A 19486-nucleotide genomic window follows, 5' to 3' on the forward strand; every position below is an offset into this window, starting at 1 on the left:
TTTTTCACGTTATTTGTAACTTATTTTGTACATAATGTCTCTGCCACTGTCTCTTATGACCTTATAGAGCTTCTGTTGGCCAATAGGACGGATGGTAGCGGCGGGTTACCCACACTTGCCGTTGGATTCTTACAAGGCACCCCGACCTACAGAACCAGAAAAAAATATGAAATAACACATATGGAATAATGTAGTAACCAAAAAAGTTTGATATTTTAGATTCTACAAAGTAGCCACCCTTTGCCTTGATGACAGCTTTGCACACTCTATGGTGGCGAAATTACAATATTATGTTATAATACTGTTATTGCATCAAATGGTTGTTTTATGTAACAGAATAGGGCTCTTAGAACTCTCATGTGTCTGTGTTAATGCTGACAGTAGATTTATGATGCCTTAGGTGATAAACCTAACAAGCCACATTCCATTCATGTGAGGGAGATTGCTCCAGTCTGACCCGAAGGTACCAGGGTGAGATGGCTTGGGTTGAGAGGAACCTCGTTTTCGGGGCCAAACCCTGGTTTCCTTACAATGAGAACAGTCTTCACAGCAGATACTGTTATTCATTTATTAAATAGCAAATGCTATCTGGCTGGGGGATACTCCTTTCTCATATATTAAGTCTCACCTTGTGACCCATTCCACACATCTGTTGTTTGTCATGTAAACTAGGGGGGTGTATCTTTGCCATATACAAGATCTTGGTATTCTTTGTGTTGGGGCTCTCAACCCAACAGTCAAGAGTGTTGAGTTGACCAGCCTCATTATTGCAGAGCACTCATTCACTTGTGTGTGTGGTGTGACCTACTTTCCTTATTAATAAGTGAATAAATATTTTACTTTAAGTATAACTCTGACTTGTGTGATATGTTTGTCTCTCCTCATTTGAGAATAAATAAATAACTACCACAACTCTTGGCATTCTCTCAACCAGAATGCTTTTCCAACAGTCTTGAAGGAGTTCCCACATATGCTGGGCACATGTTGGCTGCTTTTCCTTCACTCTGTGGTCCAACTCATCCCAAACCATCTCATTTGGGTTGAGGTCGGGTGATTGTTGAGGCCAGGTCATCTGATTCACTCTCTCCTTCTTCTTTAAATATCCCTTACACAGCCTGGAGGTGTGTTTTGGGTCATTGTCCTATTGAAAAACAAATGATAGTCCCATTAAGCTCAAACCAGATGGGATGGCGTATCGCTGCAAAATGCTGTGGTAGCCATGCTGGTTAAGTGTGCCTTGAATTCTAAATAAATCACTGACAATGATCACACCTCCTCCATGCTTCACGGTAGGAACCACACATGCAGAGATCATCCGTTCACCTACTCTGCATCTCACAAATACACGACAATTACTATTGCTCATGTGTCTTGGCCCAAGCAAGTCTCTTCTTCTTATTGGTGTCCTTTAGTAGTGGTTTCTTTGCAGCAAATCGAGCCATGAAGGCCTGATTCACGCAGTCTTCTCTGAACAATCAATCAATCAAATGTATTTATAAAGTCCTTCTTACATCAGCTGATGTCACAAAGTGCTGTACAGAAACCCAGCCCAAAACCCCAAACAGCAAACAATGCAGGTGTAGAAGCACAGTGGCTAGGAAAAACTCCCTAGAAAGGCCGAAACCTAGAGAGGAACCAGGCTATGAGGGGTGGCCAGTCCTCTTCTGGCTGTGCCGGGTGAAGATTATAACAGAACATAGCCAAGATGTTCATAGATGACCAGCAGGGTCAGATAATAATAATCACAGTGGTTGTAGAGGGTGCAACAGGTCAGCACCTCAGGAGTAAATGTCAGTTGGCTTTTCATAGCCGATCACTCAGAGTATCTCTACCACACCTGCTGTCTCTAGAGAGTTGAAACAGCAGGTCTGGGACAAGGTAGCACGTCCGTTGAACAGGTCAGGGGTCCATAGCTGCAGGTAGAACAGTTGAAACTGGAGCAGCAGCACGACCAGGTGGACTGGTGACAGCAAGGAGTCATCAGGCCAGGTAGTCCTGAGGCATGGTCCTAGGGCTCAGGTCCTCCGAGAGAGAGAGAATCAGAGAGAGCATACTTAAATCCACACAGGACACGGAATAAGACAGGAGAAATACTCCAGCTATAACAGAGGTGACCCTATCCCCCCGACACACAAACTATTGCAGCATAAATACTGGAGGCTGAGACAGAAGGAGTTGGGAGACATTGTGAGCCCGTCCGACGGTACCCCCAGACAGGGCCAAACAGGCAGGATATAACCCCACCCACTTTGCCAAAGCACAGTCCCCACACCACTAGAGGGATATCTTCAACCACCAACCTACTACCCTGAGACAAGGCCGAGTGTAGCCCACGAAGTGACGCACCCCTCCTAGGGACGGCATGGATGAGCACCAGTAAGCCAGTGCCTCAGCCCCTGTAATAGGGTTGGAGGCAGAGAATCCCAGTGGAGAGAGGGGAAATGGCCAGGCAGAGACAGCAAGGGCGGTTCGTCGCTCCAGTGCCTTTCCGTTCACCTTCACACCCCTGGGCCAGACTACACTCAATCATAGGACCAACTGAAGAGATATGTCTTCAATAAAGGCTTAAAGGTCGAGACCGAGTCTGCGTCTCTCACATGGATAGGCAGACAAATTCCATAAAAATGGATCTCTATAGGAGAAAGCCCTGCCTGCAGCTGTTTGCTTAGAAATTCTAGGGACAGTAAGGAGGTCTGCGTTTTGTGACCGTAGCTTACATGTAGGTATGTACGGCAGGACCAAATCGGAAAGATAGGTAGGAGCAAGCCCATGTAATGCTTTGTAGGTTAGCAGTAAAACCTTGAAATCAGCCCTTGCCTTAACAGGAAGCCAGTGTAGAGGCTAGCACTGGAGTAATATGATGAAATGTTTTGGTTCTAGTCAAGATTCTTGCAGCCGGGTTTAGCACTAACTGAAGTTTATTTAGTGCTTTATCCGGGTAGCCGGAAAGTAGAGCATTGCAGTCGTCTAATCTAGAAGTGACAAAAGCATGGATACATTTTTCTGCATCATTTTTGGACAGAAAGTTTCTGATTTTTGCAATGTTACGAAGATGGAAAAAAGCTGTCCTTGAAATATTCTTGATATGTTCGTCAAAAGAGAGATCAGGGTCCAGAGTAACGCCGTGGTCCTTCAGTTTTATTAATCTCTGTACAGTATACCTGTCGCAAGATCCACTGGTTAATGCTTATTTATAAAACCCTCATTCCCCCCTCTGAGAGATCTACTGCAGCCCTCATCATCCACATACAACACCTGTTCTGCCAGTCACATTCGTTTAAAGGTCCCCAAAGCGCACACATCCCTGGGTCGCTCCTCTTTTCAGTTTGCTGCAGCTATCGACTGGAACGAGCTGCAAAAAAAACACTCAAACTGGACTGTTTTATCTCCATCTCTTCATTCAAAGACTCAATCATGGACACTCTGACAGTTGTGGCTGCTTTGCATGATGTATTGTCTCTACCTTCTTGCCCTTTGTGCTGTTGTCTGTTCCCAATAATGTTTGTACTGTTTTGTGCTGCTACCATGTTGTGCTGCTTCCATGTTGTCATGTTGTGTTGCTACAATGCTGTTGTCGTATTAGGTCTCTCTTTATGTAGTGTTGTGGTGTCTCTCGTCGTGAAGCGTTTCGTCTACATTTTTATTTTAATCCTAGCCGCCGTCCCCACAGGAGGCCTTCTGGTAGGCCGTCATTGTAAATAAGAATTTGTTCTTAACTGACTTGCCTAGTTAAATAATGAAAAAAAAAAAAAAAGTTAAGCAATAAGGCACGAGGGGGTGTGGTATATGGCCAATATACATTCCACGGCTAAGGGCTGTTCAATCGCACGACGCAACATGGAGTGCCTGGACACAGCCCTTAGCCGTGGTATATTGGCCATATAACACAAACCCGAGGTAATTATTGCTATTATAAACTGGTTATCAACGTAATTAGATCAGTAAAAATACATGTCATACGTGGTACACGGTCTGACATACCACAGCTGTCAGAAAAATCAGCATTCAGGACTCTAACCACCCAGTTTATAAAATCATTTAGATCACGTGTCAGTCAAAAATCCACAAATTCTGACAAACTCCAAACAATGGATTATGCAAGAATGGGCTGTCTTCAGTCAGGATGTGGCCCAGAAGTTAATTGACAGCATGCCAGGGTAGATTGCAGAGGTCTTGAAAAAGGGTCAACACTGCAAATATTGACTCTTTGCATCAACTTCATGTAATTGTCAATAAAAGCCTTGACACTTATGAAATGCGTGTAATTATACTTCAGTATTCCATAGTAACATCTGACAAAAATATCTAAAGACACTGAGACAACAGACTTTGTGAAAATTAATATTTGTGTCATTCTCACAACTTTTGGCCACAACTGTACATGTCAGTGGCAAAGAAGACAGAAAACAAAATTCCAATGTTGATATTTATTATCAAAACACCTTATAGAACAAAGGCAATGAAGTGAAGCATTACAGGTAAAATATAAAGAAATGTAAATTTGGTCACAAATTATGCAGGGACGAGAACTAACTAAAAATACACTTGCGCAGTTACAATTGCCTAACAAACAAGAAGTGTGGAAAGGTCGATACAGGGCGGCAAATATCAGGGCCATAATGACACTGGACGATTACGCATTTCTGTCAATTCTGACATCAATCTCCCTTCCATTCAGCCTGTAGCCGTTCATGGTGCGACAGGCTCTCTCTGCAGTCTCCGGGTTGTCAAAGCGAACCACGCCACAGCCCTTGGACTTGCCATTCTCCATCTTGATGTCAGCATATTGGACAATACCTACAGTAGAAAGCACATTGAAGCTGTTAGAAATATTTTGGCTGAAGTTCCAATTGAATGTTGGGTCAGAAAGACTTCCATGGTGTCATTACCTAATGAACTTGAACATTCCATTTGCATGCGTCTCAATTCTGTCAAATGACATTTCAGATTTTTTGTACTCAAGTCAGTCCCTACATTAATGAAATGAGTGGATTATGTTCTTACCACATGTATTGAAGTTATCCTTCAGCATTTTCCAGGTGAAGTCAAAGGGCAGCTACAAGAAGAGTCAAATCAATAAGTTTACAATGGTCTGTGTTGAATACAACCATCAAGATGAGTCTTAATAAAAACCAATATTCTGAATACACTCCAACCACACAATTGGGGACAGTTGATCATTATTTCTATAGAGAAGCTTACATTTCTGACAAAGATCTGACAGCCCTTCCTGGCGTTGGCTCCAGGACCTCCGGACCCCCCAAAGCCATTTCCTCCAAAGCCCCCACGCTCCATCTCAGCTGGCCGGTCAAACTGGCCGCCAACACCGACAGCACCCATGCGGTCCATAGTGGAGCCCATGCGGTCAAGCCCGGTGGTCGGGAATCGCTCGATGCCAGCAGACCCCATGCGGTCAAAGTTGGTTCCCATCCTCTCCATGCGATCCGCCATGCCCATGGGAGAGGCGAAGTCCAGGCCAGCAGGCATACGTTCCAAACTGGACGGGCCTAGGCGGTCAAACCCAGCTGGGCCCAGGCGGTCCACGCTGGAGCTCATACGGTCCAGCCCAGAACCAAGCCTGTCCATACTGGGCCCCAGCCGGTCCAGCCCTGAGCCCATCCTGTCAAAGCCAGACCCCCCTAGCCTGTCCAGATCAGACACGCGGTCCATCCTCTCCATCCCCATGCGCTCCATTCCACCCAGACGGTCCATTCCACCGCCCAAGCGATCCATGCCAGAGCTCATGCGGTCCATGCCCAATGAGCTACCTGTAAGTCAAGGAAAAACGACTAGTGAGACATTTTAGGTCCTGTGTGAAATTAGCGTCAGGCGTGTACGCGTTAGGAAGAATTGCGCAAATCCTAAAAATACTAACCCATTCCTCTTTCAAAGGATTCTCCAAAATTATTGCGAGACATGCCCATATCATTTCGACCAAACTCTCGGTCAAAAGAACCACCAAGCCCACGGTCCATCTCTGACAACGCAAAAGATTAAACTATTAGAAGACAAACATTAATGTTTCACAAACACGCGAATTTGTATTGTGTGAATTTAATTTCCTTACCATTCATCCTGCCCATTCCAGATGGTCCAAAACGCTCCATGTTGTTCATTCCACCAAAGTTATCCATGCCTGGGGAAAAATTATGGCAAGAAAGTTAAATCTACAATAGTGTAATAGTGAAAAAAGAGCAGGAAAAACACCATGCAAAAATATGTTAAACTATACCCATTCAATGGACGCAGTACAAAAAGTACATACCTCCCATTCTACCCATGCCACCACCAAAGCCCATGCCATCCATGCCTACAAACCAAACAAACAGTGAGTGAATGAACCAACCCAAATGAAAAGTCCACTGTAGAGGATCACAAAGACAGCTCCTTACCCCCAGGTCCCATGTTGCCCATTCCTCCACCTCCTCTGTTCAGTGCGGTGGCGTCGATGGGTTGGCCACCAGGCCCAAGTCCCAGCCCGATGCCACTAAGGCCACCTGAGGGAAAATAAATGGATGATTGAGAGAAAGAAACACAACCGAGCCTTCTATTGAAGATTCGGTGGAAGCTAGCCTTGAACATACTCAAAATGTGTTGGAAAGAGTATTTCCATTGACTTCTCTTTACATTTCAGGGGGGGGGGGAATTGTACATACGGGGTAGTGCTGGGGGTCTCTCAGGTGGTGCAAAGTCTCCTTTTGGCAAGGACTTCTCATCCTGAAACATCCAACAAGCATCAGTTAAAATATATTCCTTGTACACATTTTTGAATGTAACATTTGTTAATTTTAGTGTGTGCACAATCTAATATGTTGCTTACCAGCTTGACATGCATGACCCGGTTGAATAGCAGTTGACCGTTGAACATACTGACGGCTTGGACAGCTTCAATAGGCATGTCAAAGGTGACGGTGCCCATGCCCCTGCTATTCCCATCTTTGTCCTCCAGGATGTCAGTACGCACCACCACTCCTGCCATGCCAAACACCTCCTTCAGCTTCTTCCAGCCAACCTTGTAGTCCAGCTGGAAACAAAACATGGTGTTGACTTGGTTAAAATACTTGCAATAACATCATTTCAAATGATATCAAAAACAATGTATATTGTGCATACTGGACTACAATCTCCAACTTACGTTAGCTACAAAAACAGTGCTTCCAATCTTGCCAGCCTGCAGCCCGTGGATGATCTCATTGGGGATGTTGGAGTTGTTCATGAGGCTGGGGGGGATGTTGACCATGGGTGGGGCGCCTGGTCCTGGGCCCATGCGGTCCATGTTCATTCGCTCCATGTTCATGCGATCCATGCCCATGTTCATTCCACCATGGCCACCAGGGGGCCCACCACCACCCTGGGACCTGTGGGCATCCCTCTGGGCAATCACACCATCTGGGTCCTGGGGAGAGAGGAAGGGAGACATGGGCAACATCACTAAACAGGGAAAAAAGACAGTGCTAGATTTTTGTTCTTCTGGTGGTAACAAGTGTCAGTAGCATCAAAAAAAGACTGCTCACCTCTTTGACCTTCAGGGGCCGCCCATTCAGGTTGTGCTTGTTGACCTTCTCCACAGCCTTCTTCATCAGTTCCTCAGTCCTGAACTCAACAACCCTGTTCACACAAACATCGTGATGAACACCAGGAACTTAGAATAACCTTGAGACACCTATTAGAATGAAGACAGAATGATGAAAATACTTACGCGCAGCCCTTGATTGATTGAAGACCGAACAACAGCATCATTGAAGTAGAAAAACAACATTCAAGTTAGTAATCAGTTGTGGCACTGTAGAGAACAATGGTATTCAGGGGCTGAATTACTCTTATGAAAGGCATCGAATGACCTTCGTGCATATTCAATAACAGGGCCAAACACATTCTACTCACTTGTATGGCCTTAGAGTAACTGACTGTTCAAGGCTTTCAAAATTATTAGACCGCTTAAAAGCTGGTCACCAGACAATATAGGAAATACAGAGGTTGTCTGGTGAATCTAAACCCTTAACATTGATGGGTACAAAGGCAGAAGTCCCACAGACAAAATGCACTCCTTTGAAGGAAATATCTGTTCCACAAAAACAATTACATGGACTCAAATCTATTACATGTAACAGCCATGTTACAACCTCTTGGGGGGCTGGGCCCCATTTTAGATTAAGTCCCAGATGAACAAATCCACAGCAAAAGGGGACTTTCCCAGCTACTGCAATCACATGGGATTGGCTACAGAAACCCGAATTCCCAATCAGACACCAAGATGACCTCATTCGGTGCCACAGACGGCACCATGTTTTCTGTCCAGTGTCACCCACTTCACGCGTTCATCAAAACTCATCCAGGTTTGAACATCCCCCACAATGAAAGAAAAGATCTCAAGCTGACAAACACAGGTTCGTCTATTGCACTTACCCTCGATTTGCCTTCTCCGTCCATTAAGTGTTCCACGTACGTTACCTCACCCACTACAAATCAGATTCCAGACGACACACACCAGGGGAGAGAAGCCGAGAAAACAATGGGGGTTTAGAGCAGACAAGCGGTTGGTGACCGTGAGCTCGGCCTGCTACTCCAGAGCCTCCCCCCCAGCACCTCAATTCTGGTACAGGTCTACAAAAGACAAGCTCTTACTGATCTTAAAATGACTTCTTAGCCTGTCCTTGTAGAGTCCCCAAACACCAAGAGCAATAGATTGAAGAGAACAATCGTCAAATAGCTAACAACATCTAAATCAGATGAGTTATAAAGGAACAATTTTCGAAGTGAGGATAAAGTTGACAGAATGACAGTTAAGTTTGCAGAGTCATTTGAAACCATGAGTCCACCCTTCCAAAAGCCATGTTCCTTGTTAAATGTATTTGGAACCACTGACTGATACAACTGTTCGGACGCACCTTTGAACGTAAACTCCACTAAAAACTAAATTGCACCAACTCAACTAACTCCAATGTCTGAAGAACATTGACATTTTTGGAAAGCTGTACATACATTGGACCTGGAGAGGCACAACAGTGTCCAAATGTGTTTTTAACTAACAAAGGGACAACCATGGCTAATTCCAGCAAATGAGTGCGCTATAAATGGACAGGAACCAATCCTCAGCTGAAACATGGACAGCCGAGAGAAGCTGCTTCATTTTGTAGACCTGTACCCCAAGAAATCCCAAACACATCTGTAATTGGTACAACATGGAGATCTGCGGAAACGACAAACCTAAAAAAGAGAATGCAATTTAACGCCACATTCAATTATTATATCCAAACACTAAAAACTGAAAGGCATTGGTAACCTCTCAGAACACCCATGCTTTATCCTGATTAAAAGCAGGTGCTATTTATTACATTAGTGCTAAAATATATTATAGCTTTGCCAAAGCCACGTAAACAACCATTTAAACTTCGATAAACAGTACACCGTTCCTTTTGTTGCAGGACAATTTGAAGACAAAAAGAAGAAGTTGAGGACAACTAGCCCATGCTGCAAATTAACATTAAATAGAACCAATTAAACAATTCTTAATTTGACAATTTCCAAGAAAATTATAATGCAAACATAAGACCAGCTTTAATAGTTGTAGTATAATCACCTGAGAGAAATTCAGTATGTCAAGGCAATGCAGACAGTTTTCTATTTGCAGCTACATACACAAACCACAAGACCCAACAACAGTGCAATTGATGGCCCATACACTATAAGCCCTGTACTTAATTTGAGGACCTTCCTTTAGTTTGTATATTCCCATTGTTCACGCAAGTGTAGCTGCAGTGATCAAGGACCCCAAAATGAAGTACAAATTCATAATGCTATTCGCAGCACTATAAAAATGACTAGCCGAAGGCAGAAATCACAGAGAGAACTATTCTGAAATCTAAACCATCCAAGACTTAGAACACAGGCCAATCCATGGAAAGGCCACTCCCATAGTCTGTATACCAAGAACCTCACAGCTATGAATTGCAACCTGGGCCCTTTACAGATTTGCCAGATGCCTTTTAGTCAACAAGGTGAAGTGGTTCAACGCAAATGACCTGTTATGTGAGGTTTTATTAGCCTTGATGGACTCCATATCTATGACGGATCTAACTTAACACCATACCTTTTTCTTTCATTAGGTCTTTGAGTGCTTGCCATTTCACATCATATGGAATGTTGCTGACAAACACACGGTATCTTTTAGATGGGTTTCCATAGGGTTCAAAGCGACCACCTCCACGCTTCTGGGGCCTTTCCTTCCTGGCACTGGGTTCATGCTTGGCCTTGCCGTTAATTTCCCTTTGGGAAAAAAGAACGGGAAGTGATTAATGGAGTAACGATAATATGTCGGTCTGACCGTGAAAAAAGGTTACCGTCCACTAACAAAAAAATTACATTTCTAGACTGCAGTACAAAAGGGTAACTAGTTGTAATTTACTAGCTAGCTTCGTTCTGCAACTAACGTTAGGCATGTATGTTAATTAACGATTCTAACTTTTACTTTGTTTATAGATCCGTTAATATAGCTAAATGTTAACTAATTTTCAGACACGCGATATATATCATATAACATTAGCTAGCTAACGTTATTCCGTATTTTGTGAATAGTTGGCCAGTACACGAGCTTAGTCAACCAAAATAGCAAGTGATGGCGTACTTAACAAAAAAAATGGAGGGAGAGGACAAGTTAGCAGGCTAGCTAATTTGCTAATCTCATGCGGTGTGGTGGCACTGGTGCACGCACGCAGCTCACATTGTGGCTAGCGTAGCAAGCAGAATCCATTGTTTAGCTATTTTAGTGATTAGCTAGGTAGGTATCCATTTAGCTGTTAACTTCAAAACAATACAGATTAAAAATATACGAAACCTTGGCGAGCGGGAAATTTAAAGAAAGTTACTAGGTACTGTTACTGCCAGCCAAAAAAAAGAATTAACGAAATAAATCAAAACGTTACCCCTGGCCTGGTTTCTCTGGAGCAGCGGCCTCGTTCGACATCTTCTTGCGCAGTTGGCTAATCCTGTTTTGTTACGGAATGAATTTGTGGTCAATAGAATACCTCAACAACGCTGATAAAATATTGCCGAAATTTGGCAGTGTTTCTTCACTTTAGCAGTATCGAATAAATAACTGTTTTAATGTATTACTTTGGCGCGACGGGCTGCTAGTCAACAAGCTAACGTTGGTGAAATGGCGGATGAATACACCCGTTTCTATTTATTCGTTGGGTTGCCAAGGAGAGTGAAGCATGCTGGGAATTTGGCTCTGCGACCGACGACCGCTCAGAATCAAAGTACAATTATTATTATTTTTTATTCTATTGAATATATATAAATCAGTTACCAGTTAGAATCTGGTTTACACTGTTTTTATCATGGCAAAGAAACTGAGTTTCTAAACCCAGAGACAACATCACGAGACTTCCGAGAACGCTTTTGAAACAGACCAGGAACGGGTTTGGAGTTTGAGAAGTGAAAAAACATTTATGTTGTTGTTCATTTTCTCGACATCTAAAAGGTATAACCTAGATTAGAGCCAATATATTAAGTAGTTGAACATGTTACTACTCTAACCTAGGGAAAGTGGTAACAGGTTTTCATTTTCGTCAAAAAACAACTTTACAGAGGAGTGCCTTTGCGTTGACGGGATGCACATGCGCAGTTTGGTGCGATAGACCCGTTTCTGCGCATGAGTTTAGCTAGCCAACGTCGCCATGACATCGCCTACAAGTGTGATCGGGGATTTCTATTGGAGAAGCACTTTCCTCCTATCTTCATACTGTACTGTCTTTGCAGATACTATTTATTTTTTTGCGTACTGGTACGTCAATGAATGTCAAACAGTCTTAATAAGACACATATGTGCACATTCAGAATATGTAGCTAAGAAATTGCAAGAATATGTTTTATCTTGAACTAATGCAAGCCTGAATCTGTTTGTGGCAAGCACATCCAGTAAACTACAGTTTACCAAGATTAAAAAGAGTTGCCTAATAGAATAGACATCGGATGAAAAAAATAACTCACTTTTCTTTTTACCACCTGCTGTACATATGCATCACTACTATAGCCTAGCTATGTAGGCCTACCAAATATTTGTATAAGTAAACCTCATTGTCTCAATCTCATTGTTCTATCTGTGGGCCTACTTCTGTTTTGTTAGACTTCAGTGCGGCGTTTGACATTATCGATCATAGTCTGCTGCTGGAAAAACGTATGTGTTATGGCTTTACACCCCTGCTATATTGTGGATAAAGAGTTACATGTCTTTATTGGAAGCCTCTCCAACATACTCCAGGCAGAATCAGAAATTCCCCAGGGCAGCTGTCTAGGCCCCTTACTTTTTAAAATATTTACTAACGACATGCCACTGGCTTTAATCTATGTATGCGGTGTCTCAACACTATACATGTCAGCTACTACAGAGACTATGACTGCAACACTTAACAAAGAGCTGCAGTTAGTTTCAAAAAGGGTGTCAAGGAATAAGTTAGTCCTAAATATTACAAAAACAAAAAGCATTGTATTTGGGACAAATCATTCACTAAACCCTAAACCTCAACTAAAACTTGTAATGAATACTGTGGAAATTGAGCAAGTTGAGGAGACTAATCTGCTTGGAGTAACCCTGGATTGTAAACTGTCATGGTCAAAACATGTTAATACAGCATGTGGCTAAAATGGGGAGAAGTCTGTCCATAATAAAGCACTGCTCTGCCTTCTTAACAACACTATTAACAAAGTAGTTCCTACAGGCCCTAGTTTTGTCGCACCTGGACTACTGTTCAGTCGTGTGGTCAGGTGCCACAAAGAGGGTCTAGGAAAATTACAATTGGCTCAGAACAGGGCAGCACGGCTGGCCCTTAAATGTACACAGAGAGCTAACATTAATGATCTGCATGCAGTGGCGATTTTAGCATGTAAATCTTGGTGGGGCAAAAAAAGAAAAGTGGGATGCATGCCAGAAAAGTCACAACACTAAACAATACATTAATTGCACTATAACGGTGATAACCGGTGCCCACAAACAGTCCCAGTTAGCGCCTACATAATGCTGTCCCAACACCTTACCACTGCTCCACCTGGCTCTCAGCGGAACCTTGTCTGGCAGCGAAATAGTTAATTCAGCCTCGTTTACTGTTTAAAAAAAAAAAAACATAGCTGGTATGGCTGACTTGCTTAAACAAGTGTGGTTTCTACAGACATTTGAGATGTACAAACTATGGCATAAGGGGACGACAGGCGGATAAGAGGCAATCCGTAATTTCGATTAAGACGTTAATGAGCGAGCAACGACGGATGTAGTCAATATAACTATATGTTCAGCACTTTTGAAATGTATAGCGACAGAATTTAGACAATGAAAGCTCTTACAATATTCGATGATTACATTTCTCTAAAACAGGTTATAGGCTACATGTGCACCACCAAGTTAGAACAGTAGGCGAAATTAAGAGGTGAAAATAGACCAAATTATTAGGGTGAGGCACGTTGAACACCGTTTGGGTCTTTGCGTGTCAAAAAAGATACACATCAAATAATACTATTTGACGCGTTAAATACGCTTTTAATTTGACACGTCAGATAACACAATTCTATTATAGAATGTTGTGTGTGTTGAATTTGCACATGTAAGACAAGCGCCACCACTACTATCAGTAGCATTGTCAAAGCTGTACAAAAAAAGTCTGCAAACAAGCACACACCGGCCACGAACAATGTGTTTACAATACCGCGTTGGTGAAAGTAGACAAATTATTAGGGTGAGGCACATGTGCTCCTAACAGCTTACTACACAGCATACACTTAGTATTACTTTCTTAGCTAAAGTATACAGTGGCAAGAACAAGTATGTGAACCCTTTGGAATTACCTGGATTTCTGCATAAATTTTACATTAAAGTCACAACAATAGACAAACACAGTGTGCTTAAACTAATAACACACAAATTATTGTATTTTTCTTGTCTATATTGAATACATACTTTTCCAACCTACACTGAATGTTTAAGGTATGTGAACCCCTAGGCTAATGACTTCTCCAAAAACTAATTGGAGTCAGGAGTCAACTAACCTGGAGTCGAATCAATGAGACGAGATTGGAGATTTTGGTTAGAGCTGCCCTGCCCCATAAAAAACACTTGAGTTTGCTATTCACAAGAATCATTGCCTGATGTGAACCATGCCTTGAACAAAAGAGATCTCAGAAGACCTAAGATTAAGAATTGTTGCCTTGCATAAAGCTGGAAAGGGTTACAAAAGTATCTCTAAAAGTCAGTCCACGGTAAGACAAATTGTCTATAAATGGAGAAATTTCAGCACTGTTGCTACTCTCCCTAGGAGTGGCCATTCTGCAAAGATGACTGGAAGAGCACAGCGCAGAATGCTCAATGAGGTTAAGAAGAATCCTAGAGTGTCAGCTAAAGACTTACAGAAATCTCTGGAACATGCTAACATCTCTGTTGACGAGTGTACAATACGTAAAATACTTAACAAGAATGGTGTTCATGGGAGGACACCATGGAAGAAGCCACTGCTGTCCAAAAAAAACAACATTGCTGCACATCTGAAGTTGGCAAAAGAGTACCTGGATGTTCCACAGTGCTACTGGCAAAATATTCTGTGGACAAATGAAGCTAAAGTTGTGCTGTTTGGAAGGAACACACCACACTATGTGTGGAGAAAAAAAGGCACAGCACACCAACATCAAAACCTCATCCCAACTGTAAACTATGGTGGAGGGAGCATCATGGTTTGGGTCTGCTTTGCTGCCTCGGCCTGGACAGCTTGCTATCATCGACGGAAAAATGAATTCCCAAGTTTATCAAGACATTTTGCAGGAGAACGTAATTCTATCTGTCCGCCAATTGAAGCTCAACAGAAGTTAGTTGATGCAGCAGGACAACAACAGAATCAACAAATCAACAACAGAATGGCTTGAACAGAAGAAAATATGCCTTCTGGAGTGGCCCAGTCAGTCCTGACCTCAACTCAATTGAGATGCTGTGGCATGACCTCGAGAGCGGTTCACACCAGACAGCCCAAGAATATTGTGGAACTGAAACAGTTTTGTAAAGAGGAATGGTCCAAAATTCCTCCTGACCGTTGTGCAGTCTGATCCGCAACTACAGAAAAAGTTTGGTTGAGGTTATTGCTGCCAAAGGAGGGTCAACCTGTTATTAAATCCAAGGGTTCAAATACTTTTCCCAATCTCCACTGTGAATGTTTACACGGTGTATTCAATAAAGACATGAACAATTATAATTGTTTGTGTGTTATTAGTTTAAGCAGACTATATGTCTATTGTTGTGATTTAGATGAAGATCAGATAACATTTTATGACCAATTTATGCAGAAATCCAAGTAATTCTAAAGGGTTCACATACTTTTCCCCCCACTGTACATATTTCCCTTGCATACTACATAATTTATGCAGCAGCATAATGTTACAAGACATTTTTGGACTCACCTTGTGCTGTGCTCACTTAAACAGAAAGGTAGCGCGGCGGTCCTTTGTCGGCAAATTTTGTCATCAATGTCTGGCATTCTCTGGAACCACACAGCCACTCCTCTGAATAGCAAGCTAGTGGTTGCTTTGCAATGCTTGCAGTTAGCCACTGATTCCTTCCAAACCACTCATTGTTGAATTTGCAATTTCCAACTTGTTGTGTAATGTTAATGTCCAATAGCCGATGAGCACCGATACGTTTTATCTATAATTTCTCTTCATTATTTCTCTTCATACGACAAGCATTCAAAAGGATTTGCCATTAGATTGTCGACTTGATTCATGATGATGACGGCTAGCTAAGATTTTGAAAGTAAGACGTTGACATGATCAGTCCAATCAAAGCTACTGTACATATAACGTGATTTGATGTCATTTTATCTGTGGCCAATGACCTTGAGCCTTCTTGTAAGGGCTCTTGTAATGTAACTCTATGGCAGGACCCGAAGGGCTTAAATGTTTGATGTCTACTCTTACTAAGGACTTACACTTTGCCTGTGATATAGTGTCCCCATGAGTGACAGAATACTGAGGCAATTATGGCGCAATGCTCCTATTTTCTGCTGGCTTGCCCCACCACCACAGAAAGCACTGAGCTAGGCTGAAACGCCTGCATTTTGGAGCTGCCTTACTCAAGAAAACAAAAAAGAGACCATGTTTGTATGCAGCTTTATTAACGCTCCACTATATGCATGTCAATTTCTCCTGGCTCAAAGTGGAGGAGATTGACTTAATCCTTACGTGTTTTTGTAAGAAGTGTTGACAAGCTGAATGCACCGAGCTGTCTGTTTAAACTACTAGCACACAGCTCGGACACCCATGCATACCCCACAAGACATGCCACCAGAGGTCTCTTCAAAATCCCATAAATCCGGAACAGACTATGGGAGGTGCACAGCACTACATAGAGCCATGACTACATGGAACTATATTCCACATCAGGTAACTGATGCAAGCAGTAGAATCAGATTTAAAAAACGGATAAAAATACACCTTATGGACCAGCGTGTACTGTGAAGAGACACACATGGGAGCTAGCACACGCACTCTACCCACGTACTTTGTGGTATTGTTGTATGGTGGTATCATGCATTTTGTGTTGTTGATATGTAGCAGTGTAGTGATGTTATATGATGTACTGTTTTATATTTTGTGTAATGTAAGTGTCTTGATGCGTTTGGACCCCAGGAGGAGTAGGCATTTGCTAATGGGGATCCCTAATAAAATAAAAATACAAATACTGTAATGAATGTCATGAATATTGTACAGTTTACATGGGCGCCAGTGAACTCCTCCCCTTCTGCAGAGTCAGGAAGATTCCGTGTTCCTGCGGTCAGTCGGGGACTGAAAGACCAGCGCATTGTCTCACGCATTGGGTTATAGACAAAACACTGCAACTAACTTCAGACCAAGAATATATCGCAATTCAATCGGAATTTGACTATTTCTAAGACATGGGCAACAGAGATGATGAATACGATTTCTTGTTCAAAGGTAAAATATCCATCTAGCTGTAGCCAGCTGCCTCTTGGTGGTAGCTACAACAAATATTGAAATGTGTCTCATTCTGTCAATTATGAAGGTACCGTGTGAAGCTCTCACAATGTATTTTATTCTAACAGATCGCTTTAGAATGTACAGATAGATTGGAATTGATGGGCTCCATCTGATCTGGTGGCTTGCTAAATATAATGCTGAGTATAATGGGTTTGTCGCATTGTGTTGAGCAATGCATAGCTCTAACTTAGCTAACAACAGAGGTTTTCTTAGGTTGCTTTATAACACCAATACCATCATCCTCAAAGGGCCTGGTTTATAGCCAGCAATATGTCGGGTTTTATCAAATTAATATAGCTGGGAGGATCCTTCAAACAAGTTTACCAAAGGGTCAAATCTGAAATGATTCACAGTCATTTTTAATTAGTTGTAGCCTACAATTAGCCTGCTATAATTCATAGGTAGACCTAATACACATACAGAATTAGCCTAATATACATACTCAATCATAAACAGTTGTTTACATTATAATGTGACTTACTTTATGATCAATAATAGCTGAACATGCCCATAAAATACTGTCCTAATTGTATCAGATAAGGATGGGATAATGAGCAGGAAGGAAGTTCCCAGTGGGTCACCCTCTTGATAGTCTGACGCTCTGACCATTCCATAATCTATTCCACTCAACATAGCACAAAATCTTACAGATGCCAATTTATAACCCTACTGATGAGCTACTGTTAGATGTTGTGTTTCAAATCAATCCCAAAGAAGCACACCTCACCCGTTACCCAATCTATTTTAGTATACAGCAGTCTATAAAATATATTCCAAATGACACTTCAAACATCACAGAAAATGTGAAAAAGGGTCAGTGTGAGAACAAAGAGGATTTCCAAGGGAGAATGACTGAAGGAGAAGATAGGAAGAGAGGCCCTCTGAAAAGTGTCAACTCAGGGTTCCCAGCAGGAGCAGGTTCTCAGCTTCCTGCACCATGACTCCAGAAGGACAAAGTTCAGATCCTTTTCCCCCTCTGAAGAGGCAGAGCAGCACTTTGTACTCATATAACCACTTTATTTCTGAGTGTTTTTCTGTTGTCTCAGTCTTCAGCAGTATTCAATCAATGAAAATATTGTCTTTCCAAAGCTTTAAAAAAAAGTCAGACATGCAAACCTCATAGGTTATGATAAGTAATCTACTTGGTATACCTGTAATTGGTTTACTGTACTATATGTGATCTCATATTTTTGACTGTACTGAACTGCACATACAATGGCAGCCTGTCATTGCAGTGCTAATGTTGTCTGTGTGTTTTGTTGCCAGTGGTACTGATCGGAGACTCTGGTGTGGGGAAGAGTAACCTGCTGTCCCGTTTCACACGGAATGAGTTCAACCTGGAGAGCAAAAGCACCATCGGTGTGGAGTTTGCCACCCGCAGCATTCAGGTGGATGGCAAGACGATAAAGGCCCAGATCTGGGATACAGCTGGACAGGAGCGTTACAGGGCCATCACCTCAGCGTGAGTGGAGTAACGAAATGTACCAAGCAATCAACAACTTTGTAATACATTTGTTATAATGTGCTCATAACGCCCTTCTGAAACCTGCCATGAACCATAGAAACTGTTATGAGGTACTTCTCTGTCTTAGTCCTACAACCTTTGACCTCCTTGCTCTGTCCCAATCAGGTACTACCGGGGGGCAGTGGGGGCTCTCCTAGTGTATGACATCGCCAAGCATCTGACCTATGAAAATGTGGAGCGCTGGCTGAAGGAGCTCCGGGATCATGCTGATAACAACATCGTCATCATGCTGGTGGGCAACAAGAGTGACCTGCGCCACCTCAGGGCAGTGCCCACAGACGAGGCTCGTGCCTTTGCAGGTAAACAACAACCACTGCAACAATACCACTGGAGATGACAGCTCACTGTGGGGACAGATGGTTTAAAATCCACCCATCTTTGTCTCAATACATTATTTTCTATTTTTCTCCCTCAGAGAAGAATACCCTATCATTTATTGAAACATCAGCTTTGGATTCCACTAATGTGGAAGAGGCATTCAAGAACATCCTCACAGGTAAGAAGAGGGATCCACGACACACCTCACATTACTGGAAACTAGCTACCGGTAGTCTATAAATGATGTATTATTGGCACATTTTCTTTTCAGTAACTGTCTCTTCCTTTTCCTACAGAAATCTACAGAATCGTATCACAAAAGCAGATAGCTGACAGATCAGCACATGACGAGTCTCCAGGCAACAATGTAGTGGACATCAGTGTCCCCCCCACCACCGATGGGCAAAAAAACAAACTACCGTGCTGTCAAAGCCTGTGACCCCCTTCACCCAACCTCCCTCCACTTCCACCATCACTCTGTCTTATCCTGTACCGCCCATTCTGTCTTTGTTCCCATATGTGACGACGCCCTGCTTTCCCCTCCCTGTCTGTATACAAAACATCCTTTTTATTACATTCTGTCATGAAGTGAAACTTAAAAAAACCTTTCTGTCA

The 19486-nt window shown here is 42.6% G+C and overlaps 2 protein-coding genes across 5 annotated transcripts; one reads left to right on the top strand and one right to left on the bottom strand.

The window, feature by feature from the left end:
• Nucleotides 1-4412: 4412 nt before the first annotated feature.
• LOC115151778 (heterogeneous nuclear ribonucleoprotein M) lies at nucleotides 4413-11190 on the bottom strand. 4 transcript variants are annotated; one of them, XM_029695995.1, is made up of 16 exons: nucleotides 11113-11169; nucleotides 10923-10985; nucleotides 10091-10266; nucleotides 8407-8459; nucleotides 7700-7707; nucleotides 7515-7608; nucleotides 7136-7396; nucleotides 6821-7024; nucleotides 6657-6717; nucleotides 6393-6497; nucleotides 6266-6310; nucleotides 6068-6136; nucleotides 5876-5977; nucleotides 5203-5768; nucleotides 5005-5056; nucleotides 4413-4797 (listed from the first exon to the last, which is right to left on the bottom strand). In XM_029695995.1, exons 2-16 carry the CDS (start codon nucleotides 10961-10963, stop codon nucleotides 4634-4636), a joined length of 2001 nt encoding a protein of 666 aa, XP_029551855.1. In that variant the 5' UTR covers nucleotides 10964-10985; nucleotides 11113-11169; the 3' UTR covers nucleotides 4413-4633. The 4 variants fall into 4 exon arrangements, with proteins under 4 accessions (XP_029551855.1, XP_029551854.1, XP_029551856.1 ...); XM_029695994.1 differs by having other exon boundaries at nucleotides 10923-11190; XM_029695996.1 differs by lacking the exon at nucleotides 6266-6310 and having other exon boundaries at nucleotides 10923-11190.
• A 5595-nt stretch (nucleotides 11191-16785) lies between these two features.
• On the top strand, nucleotides 16786-19486 carry LOC115151779 (ras-related protein Rab-11B). The gene is made up of 5 exons (XM_029695998.1): nucleotides 16786-16965; nucleotides 18295-18490; nucleotides 18659-18852; nucleotides 18969-19049; nucleotides 19168-19486. Exons 1-5 carry the CDS (start codon nucleotides 16926-16928, stop codon nucleotides 19308-19310), a joined length of 654 nt encoding a protein of 217 aa, XP_029551858.1. The 5' UTR covers nucleotides 16786-16925; the 3' UTR covers nucleotides 19311-19486.

The sequence above is a fragment of the Salmo trutta genome, chromosome 17 (genome assembly GCF_901001165.1).
Source record: "Salmo trutta chromosome 17, fSalTru1.1, whole genome shotgun sequence".
Classification (NCBI taxonomy): domain Eukaryota; kingdom Metazoa; phylum Chordata; class Actinopteri; order Salmoniformes; family Salmonidae; genus Salmo; species Salmo trutta.

Excerpts from the sequence above, each read along its gene's own strand:
- LOC115151779 (XM_029695998.1), top strand. The coding sequence starts at position 16,926 with ATGGGCAACAGAGATGATGAATACGATTTCTTGTTCAAAG. Across the intron at positions 18,853-18,968 it reads CGAGGCTCGTGCCTTTGCAG|AGAAGAATACCCTATCATTT; the intron begins GTAAACAACAAC and ends TTTCTCCCTCAG. Across the intron at positions 19,050-19,167 it reads ATTCAAGAACATCCTCACAG|AAATCTACAGAATCGTATCA; the intron begins GTAAGAAGAGGG and ends CTTTTCCTACAG.
- LOC115151778 (XM_029695994.1), bottom strand. The coding sequence starts at position 10,963 with ATGTCGAACGAGGCCGCTGCTCCAGAGAAACCAGGCCAGGG. Across the intron at positions 6,718-6,820 it reads GGGTCATGCATGTCAAGCTG|GATGAGAAGTCCTTGCCAAA; the intron begins GTAAGCAACATA and ends TGGATGTTTCAG. Across the intron at positions 5,057-5,202 it reads GTCAGATCTTTGTCAGAAAT|CTGCCCTTTGACTTCACCTG; the intron begins GTAAGCTTCTCT and ends CTCTTCTTGTAG.